This window comes from Triturus cristatus, chromosome 7 (assembly GCF_964204655.1).
Source record: "Triturus cristatus chromosome 7, aTriCri1.1, whole genome shotgun sequence".
Lineage (NCBI taxonomy): Eukaryota > Metazoa > Chordata > Amphibia > Caudata > Salamandridae > Triturus > Triturus cristatus.
In genome coordinates, this window is record NC_140590.1 from 1,215,503,867 (window position 1) to 1,215,512,476 (window position 8,610).

Below are 8,610 nucleotides of genomic sequence, written 5' to 3' on the forward strand. Positions count from 1 at the left end.
AGGCCTCACTTCCAGGCCTGGGGTTGGGATGGAGCCCCCCCACTTGCTCCTGAGGCCCCCCTGGCCTCTTAGGTTTCTCCAAATGGGAGGCTATATCCTTAGGCAGGGCAACTGGAATTATAAGGCAGTGGAGAGAATATTATACCGCAGGGCTGAGTAAATTATGTAATAAGAAAAGGTAAATTATGCAGCATAAGGCGCACGTTATTTTTATAGCGTTACATCATTATTTTGTAATTTCGACACCTGTTACCGTTGTCTGAGCATTGGCTGCACCTCATTAGTTCCAGTTTAACTCTCAAATATAGCAATAAGCAACAGAAAGCTGATCAGTCAATCTTTCCAGAGGGCCTTCCACTGCACAGTAACACGTGTTGCTGCACTGTTTGAATCTTTTAAAACATTTGAGCTGGAAATATTTTTTGGGTTAAAATCTGCAGATTATGCAGCAGATGGTGCATTATGTGTCAAATGTGGCAAATCTAGAATTAAGCAAACAAGTATTTGCAATGCAATAGGTCTCGCATTTGCAAGAGTGTAAGCTATTGGAATTGTAAATGACAATGCCTTTTATTTATCTGCTTTGATAATTAACACATCAATAAAAGGCATTGCCATTTACAATGCCAATAGCTCAAAATCTTGAAAATGCGAGACATCGGCCGCCTTTGTCCTGGGCTGCTTTGAAAGTGAAAGCGTGCATTGCCGCGCTGAATGTTGCAGGAAAGCATGTCATGCCTGCAGTAGGAGAAACGCATTATAGAAAATAGTGCTTACAGACTAAATAAGACATACTGTGTCCTTAATGCTGCTCGAGTGCAAGTATCTGAGTGTACCTGAACATGCATGTGTGCCTATCTATGCAGCTCTGTCTGTCCTTACCAATGTGTACTCCTGACCAGTGCTTTAAATGGGCAGGTGCTATCTGGTACTGAGTGCCTGCACTTCTCTTATTTGAAAGGGAGAGTACATGCACCTCTCAGCACTGCTCCAATACATTAAATGGGAGAGTACTGGCACTTCTCAAGAGCAAGCAGGTACTCTAAATAGTGAGTACCCGCACTTCCATTTCCATTTAAAGCACGGCTCCTGTCTATATTTCCATGTGCATACCCCTGTCTGTTCTTGCCTGTGCATGACCCTTTTATCGCCCTTCCATTTGTCCCTCTGTCCTTGCCATAGTGCCAGTCCCTGTCCTGTTGTCTGTGTAACCTTACCTATATGTGCCTAGGTCTGTCCTTGCCTGTGAGGACGTCTGAATGACTGCTAGGTGTGCGTCTCGGTCTCTGAATGCCCTTGTGTGTCTTTTTGTCTGTGCGTCTCTGTTTACCCACACGTGTGCCACTCTTACCTGTGTGTACCTCTGTCTGTCATTACTTGTGTCTGGCGGTGTGTCTGTGTATGTGCAGCGCTGTGTGTTTGTCGGTATGCCTGTTTCTGTGTGCATGCAGCGGTGTGTGTCTGGCGCAATGATGTCACGTGGGGGTGATAAGTCCTGTGGCCTGCTGGTCGCTGATTGGCTGTCCTCTTCCGTCCTACACAGACTCCAGGCTCTCAGCTTTTTTAATCCTAGGAGGTCATTGGAGGCCGGAGATTAGCTGCAGAGAAGAGATTACTCAGGACACCAACATCACCAGGGGGGTGCCACTGACACCGGAGTCTGCAGGGGGCCCCACCGACACCACCTGATCCCCACCACCTGTTACCGAAGCCTAGGGTGTCCCAGCTGTCACCACAGACGTCACCGGAGCCTAGGGGCTACCAGGTATCACCACCAGCTGTCACCAGAGCTGACCACTAGAATCAGCTGAAGGCACCAGCCATCACCACTGAAACTGAGGCACTGAAGGCACTGGAGCTGAGGTACTGAATGTTACCACTGGAATCAGCTGAGGTACTGAAAGTCACCACTGGAATCAGCCGAGGTACTGAACGTCACCACTAGAACAGTCAGGGGCGCGGAGGTAAGACCTCGAGCAGCAGAAAGGGCACCAACTGTCTTCACTAGAATCAGTGGTGGAATAAGCAGTTGTGCTGAGTGCGCAAGCCGTATGCGTGCACATCGCCTGTCCTGTACGACACGTTGTGCTGAGCGCATGAGCTGTATGCGTGCACATCGTCTGTCCTGTCCGGAGCATGCACATCTCCTGTCCCCCTTCCACCGACAAACCGACAACAATAGATATCGCCAAGGCGGCAGCGCATTAGCTGCGACGCTAGGCGAGACCTAAAAACGCTGTGGCCGCACCATCGCATAATTCCAGTGGCCCTGGTCTTAGGTGATAGACAACCGTCTTCCACCCTTACTTCTGCCACCTCATCTCATTGAAACGTTTCTTAGTAATCACCCTTCAGTCGTTCTTAGAAGCCTTAACCTTTCCTGTCATAATAATTGTGACCACGCCCACCTTTGATTGTCCCATAAGATCAGACATTGAATTGCTCACTAAACTCAGGCAAGTGAGTCCTCTAGGGTTGTGGGATGCAGGGTGGAACCAATGCAAGAGCTACCCATATGCAGGGTATGTGCTAGTCATGGGTGAAAAAGGGGTGTCTCAAATAAATCAGCAGAAACGTACATTTCAGAGCTTTTTCACCTCCTATTCTATCAATGTGCTATTTAAATGTTATGTGTTCAGTTGATGCCCAACATGCATGTTATTTTCATGTTATAAGCATTAGGTCTCCATAAACAACAAAAACGCAACAATAATTCCAGATGCATACTGAACGTTTAATGATTCAGTCACAGCAAAATACAGAATTTGGATTTTGCAGATGGTATTTTTACAAAACCTAATTATGACACACTTAACAGCCCTGAAGTGGAAGTGGTAGAAGAGGAGAATGTCCCAAACATGAATGAGTGTGTTCTTGATTGAAGAAGTGCCGGTCAGTGAGTGTCTCACCATGGCACACTTAGTATCTTGGCATGGTTCTATCGAACTCACAAGGGCCCATCGAGCTGGGTTACTTCTTAAGGTAATAGGCCTCGCATGTTTGCCACTACTGGCCACAAAGGTACTGGCACCTTGTACTAAAATCTAGCTGCAGACTGCCAAGATCATTTAAGCTACTACAATTTAATTGCACTTCCGGCCTTTATGGTTTTTCCCCTCATGCAAATGCTGGATTGAAAACAGAGTTCCTTGTGATTAGCCTCAATTTAGGACGTGACTTTTAGTTTCTACTCATGGTTCCCCATCGGGGTTAAAGTTAGAATTATTATTGTTCCATCTCTGTCTCAAAAAGGGAGACTTTGTGTTCCTTAAATTAACTTTCACCTCCACATAAAGACTTCTCAGAGTGAGAGACACTTCTGAAATTCTTTCTGGTAACACTTCTCCATAAAACTCTGAGCCACGATTCAGAATTTTCAGAACCATCTTCAGTATTGAGCCGTGGCTGATTCCTTTCTGCCTGTGGCTCTCTGGGTCTCTTCTAGGATGAAACGTTTCAAACCCTCATATTGCACCCTCTCCTGTCAAGACCCACTGCTCAGCTGTAGCTGCTGGTGTTAGAGGTTAGGGTTCCGGAAGCTGTGCCCTTCATGCGTCCTCTGTCCAGCCATGGCGTGGGAAAAGGTGGGCTCAATGACCCATCCCATTTTCCCACAAACTTCAAGGAAAGAGAAACAAGAATTAGATTTCAATGAGCTAATTCCATAAATATGCTAATAGTGATAAATACACTGAAACTATTTCTTGAAATCAGAGACCAACCAAATCTCTCTGTGCTATCATAAGCAGCAATATTCTATCTTAGTGTTATTTTACATCCAGGCAGACAACTGAAAAAGATCATGTGAAAAAATAGACAAAATACACATTGATCAATTTAGCATAAAACCCCTGGTGGTGTGTGTCCGTAAGTGCACCTATAGATGAGTGAATACCTCCAATTGCAAGAGGGTGTTCCTCGTGAATGTCCTGTGACTGTGCTCCCCGCACTGACTACCTGTAGCTGTGCCAACCTAGACTGGGCGGAGCTGACAGTGCAACTCACAAATAGATGGAAATAATAGATAACTATTAAGCATTGCTTGAATTTGTGTTGCTTTGTAGAAATGCATAAGACAGAACTGCCTGAGTTGGAGAAGCACCAATATGTGATCAATGGTTGAGCCCATGGCCGCAGCATTTGAAATTGTAATCTTAGGATAAGAGTTCTGAGTAAGAACCTAACATGTGAAATCATGACAGAGGTGGATACATTAGCTCACCTTGGTCTCTAAACAATGCTTGAGGCTGTTCCACTCCAATGTGGAGCGCTAACCATGTCTGGGAGCCACCACAGCTTCTGTTCTCTTAGTACGGACATGCGGTCTCTCTTTGCGGTTCATGAAAAGGACATTCCGTCGGTCTCATTCGCACTCAGACACCATGTCACGAGACCTCTACCTCAGCTCCCACGAACAGAGATGAGTAATCTGTGAGTAGGGGCTGGTCTGTGCTATGTTCTCTCCATTGATCTGGCTTAATTTCAAAGTCTGTGAAAAACACTTCTGGCTCAAGAGAAGAACGTGTGCTGTCGGAGGAGTCTGAGATGATGGAGCCAAAACTGATGCTCTTGTTGCTCCCTTCTGCGTCACTGCCTTCAGAACCAGAGGAGCTCGAAGAGCCACTGCTCGTCTCCACAGTCTGTCCATCGCCGCCAGAAGACATGGAGTCACCGGAGGTGAGCTCAGTGCTGCTGCCTTCTGCTACATCGTTGGTGTCTTCTAAAGCACCTGCTAGGCCGGGATCCACTGTCCAAGGAAAATCAATGAAGTGTAGGACTTCCACCGCATTGCTCCTCTGAAGAGGATTGTGAGCCAGAAATTTACGGAACATATTGAGGGCTTCAACAGTGAAACGTTTCCACCGGCAAGGGACCCCGCCTGCACCTGTAGTCGCCCAGTCCACAAAGATGCTGTAGTTGATGTCTTCAAATCTTGGTGTCTCCCAAGGAAAGGTGCCAGTCAACACACAGAAGAGAAGTATACCAAAAGCCCACACATCCAGGCTGTAGTCAGCCTCCAAGCAGTCAGCGTGGGGCCTGTAAACTTCCGGGGACATGTATGGGATCGTTCCCGACCTTGCAGAGACAACAGTTCCCTTCAGTCGAGTGAACCCAAAGTCAGACACTTTGATGCTGTGACAATCCTTATCATAGAGTAGCACATTCTCTGGTTTGATGTCACGGTGCACAAGCCCTTTACTCCGCATGAAGTCCAAAGCACTAGATATCTGAACTGCACAGCGCTTTACTTTCTCTTCTGGAATTCCAACCTGAAAAGCAGAAAAATAAAATATGAATAGGTACAAATTGACTAGTAAGGATTCACATGAGAAAATGCACCATATTGTAAACCCTTGACATGACCCATACATACAGAGCTCTGCACACAGCATTAGACAGATACACACAACCCGCTAGGAATGCATTAATTTGCCACATAACGTATAGCAGCTGTACTAGACTGGCCCAAGTGTTTACATACCTGATCCTGAATCAAGGAGAAGAGATCACCTCTAGGGGCCAGTTCCTGGGCAAATACATAGTGCTCCTTGGTCTGGAAAACAACTCCGTAGCTGGCGATAATATTGGGGTGCGAGGAGAGACAGAAAGCTATGCAATACTCCATCAAAAAGCTCCTCTGTGATGTACGGCCTTTCCTGAGAAGCTTCAGGGCCACTTTCTGGTCTGTAGAGAAAAAGCAGTGATTGGTTAAGGACATACTTTGCAAAATGCACAGGACATCCTCAACCTCAATCTGGAGATTTTGTGAACCTGTGCAATGTAATAACTTTGTTTCAATTAGTACAGAGAGGTGGTAGCACCAACAGGGCCCCCAGTGGTGAGCAGAGATGACACATGGAGGGAAGGTCGAAGAACAACCAGGTCAAGCGATTTGTTTCACAGAAGACACTAAACGCAAGACGATCATAAAGCACTGGAAAATTGGGAAACAAAGCAATTTCTATTCAGTATCAGGACGAAACAAATAAGTTTTGATGGGAAAAAATGGGTTGCAAAATAACATGACCTCTAGGGTATTCTACTTTATGGACAATGTGTTTCAGTTGTTTAATGATATCCTACACAGATCATTTTAGAAAGTTGATCGAGGTACCTAGCCCCTAGTTCTGACTCTATTGTTAAGCCTTGCTTTCTCACCGGTTGTCCTGTTTTGTGCCATCAGCACACATCCGTAGCCGCCAGAGCCAAGCTCTTGCAGAACCTCAAAATAATCTTCCAGCTCAACCTCCGCCAGGTTTGTTGATATTTGGGTTGCGTGCCCTTCCAGGATCAGTTCAGTCTTGGTCACGTGTGGGTTCATATTCTAGTGTCCTTCCTTTAAAGCTAAAAACGCGGACAAAAGAGGGGGATACAATGAAATGTCTGTCTCGCGGCTGTCAGGCGGGTGCCGAGTTTCACTGGAAGGGGGCACTGCTAGTGCCTGTGATAAGAGTGAGCGTGCCTCGTGTTACGGTCAGTTTTAAGTGTGTCCTCGTGTCATTGCCGCAGTATAATTCACATGCATTCATTAGTAAGAGCGGAACAGAGGGCCTCGTTTACAATGAATGGCGTAGGGCAGCGCCTTACATCTCTGTGCTGCTCTGTCCAATGCCAATTCGAAAGGGCAGGAATGCACTGTATTTACAAGATAGGGTGCATTCCTGCCCTTCCAGCCAGAGCCTGTACACAGTATTGTGCCTGGCGCCAACGTAGGCACCCTTGCACCATGGTTCAAGGGTGTCTGCACTGTTAGCAGGATTGTTTTTGTGCAGGAAACCTTCCTGCACAAAAACAATCAATGGAGGTTTTCTCTCTTTCTACGTGTGCTGCAGAATGCAGTCACACAGAAAGAGGGAAAAACAAGGAGAAATAAAATATTTGGACGCATTCCCTGGTTTAGAGATACTTGTAAATCTGGAAATGTGTCAAAACCTATAGGCGTTGTATGGGATAACCCCCCACAACGACCATGGAACGCTGCCCTGAGCAGGGTAAAGCAACACAGCGGAATGCGCTGCCTTACACCATACATATGAGGCCATGGAAAGCCACGCAAACTGGCTTTGCTTGGCCGCGTAGATATGGGTCTGCACTCTGCGCTGCCGGAGCGTCCTAGAAAATGACACACTGGCAACGCAGGGGGCTTGTACATAAACACCTATGTGTGCAATCGAAGACCAACAAAAAATGTCGAATTTCAGGACAAGGTCACGTGCACGCAGCAGGGGAGCCATTGGAAAGCATCAAACGCTGCAACTCTCCTGGAGGTCACCATCAAACAAACTTCAGGGCCTACACCTGCCTTGTGTCGCGTCCGATGAATTTACGCGGAAAACCAAGGCATACACACCAAACATCTAAGACAAAGAACAGGCATCGGAAACCACTTCAAGATGCGTGACACGAAAGCATTCCCTCATATTTGAAACCCCCACTCCAGGCCGGATTAGCATAAATTCGTTTCATCGCAATACAGAAAGCAGCAGCGTCCGCATTTGTCATTAGAACAGTTACATAGCCTACAAAGCTACACACATTTGATAGCAGTGCGCAAAACCGCCATTCCAAGCGCGTGCGTAACGTCACTTCCTACATAATTATGTGGTCAGGTCAACATTGGCGTCCCCTTGTTCCGAGAATAAATAAAACGCAAACTCCTATTTTGTTCGTTTTGGGGTGTCGCCACTGGGAGATTAGTTTTATTTTCTCCGGCTCCCCGCCATCGAAATCTTAGCGACAAGGCGGTGAACCGGAATACCATCGCATTAAAGCATCAGCGAGCCTCACAAACGGAGGTTTGCAAAACAAAAATACGGGCACATTGGTATTTAAAACCTAATATTTCAGTCCATGTTTCTAACATTCAAATTCAAAGCGCTGCAAGATCGCCCCATTTTAGTTTAAAACTCGGGGTGCAGTTTGAGGCACGGGCAACCGTCGCCCACAGGAGGCTAGCGTTACTGGGACAACGGTGTTGTGGCACTAGTTCCAAGGGGTAAGAGAGGCTCTCTTCATCCCAATTAGCCGGTGTGCCCATCACTGCCAGAACAGGGAGTGGGACCGCTGTCCTTGCATCAGTGCCCCCCACTGCCTCGATTCACCAAAGACTGTAGCCCACAGTCTGTAGGTGACAGAGCATGGCGCACATCTTAAAATAACAGGCTCGTTAAAAAGCGGCATACCTGAATGTGAACGGGACTCCCCGATGCCTGTAGCTAAGGCCGAGCTGTTCCTGCGGGACGTGACTCCCGCCCTCTTTTAAGGATTCCTGGGGCCGGTCAGGTCTTCGTCTTCAAACTCCAGCAACAGAGGCCGCAGCACGAGGGAAAGCGAGGGCTCTGCCCCCAGACAGGGGGTTATGTACCCGGGCTGGGGGCGTGGCCTTTTCCATCCTGGGCACAGGTACTGGACTCATTAACATAACAAAGAGCCGAGGGCCCGGCGGGCACAAACGGGAACGGGGGTGGGCGTACCGGTGGATGGAAGAACCCTGCGATACACAATGAAAACGCAACTTTTATATGAGGGCGCCTTTCTTTTTAAATACAAGTATAGAATTAGTTATACCTTTATGTTCAGAAATTCCACAGTAAACCACCAACCTGTAAT

General features: G+C 47.1%; 1 protein-coding gene across 3 annotated transcripts; it reads right to left on the reverse strand.

Moving 5' to 3' along the window:
• Nucleotides 1-2,713: 2,713 nt before the first annotated feature.
• Nucleotides 2,714-8,319, reverse strand: LOC146811642 (serine/threonine-protein kinase SBK1-like). 3 transcript variants are annotated; one of them, XR_014965831.1, is made up of 4 exons: nt 6,160-6,322; nt 5,483-5,685; nt 4,223-5,270; nt 2,714-3,618 (listed from the first exon to the last, which is right to left on the reverse strand). XR_014965831.1 is itself a non-coding variant. In XM_085614520.1 (3 exons), exons 2-3 carry the CDS (start codon nt 5,624-5,626, stop codon nt 4,386-4,388), a joined length of 1,029 nt encoding a protein of 342 aa, XP_085470646.1. In that variant the 5' UTR covers nt 5,627-5,685; nt 8,184-8,319; the 3' UTR covers nt 2,714-4,385. The 3 variants fall into 3 exon arrangements, 2 of the variants coding, with proteins under 2 accessions (XP_085470646.1, XP_085470644.1); XM_085614520.1 differs by lacking the exon at nt 6,160-6,322 and adding an exon at nt 8,184-8,319 and having other exon boundaries at nt 2,714-5,270; XM_085614518.1 differs by having other exon boundaries at nt 2,714-5,270.
• Nucleotides 8,320-8,610: the final 291 nt, after the last annotated feature.

Coding starts and splice junctions, on each gene's coding strand:
- LOC146811642 (XM_085614518.1), bottom strand. CDS start 6,322: ATGAACCCACACGTGACCAAGACTGAACTGATCCTGGAAGGGCACGCA. Junction 5,686..6,159: donor GGCACAAAACAGGACAACCG/GTGAGAAAGCAA, acceptor TTTTCTCTACAG/ACCAGAAAGTGGCCCTGAAG. Junction 5,271..5,482: donor TCTCCTTGATTCAGGATCAG/GTATGTAAACAC, acceptor TCTGCTTTTCAG/GTTGGAATTCCAGAAGAGAA.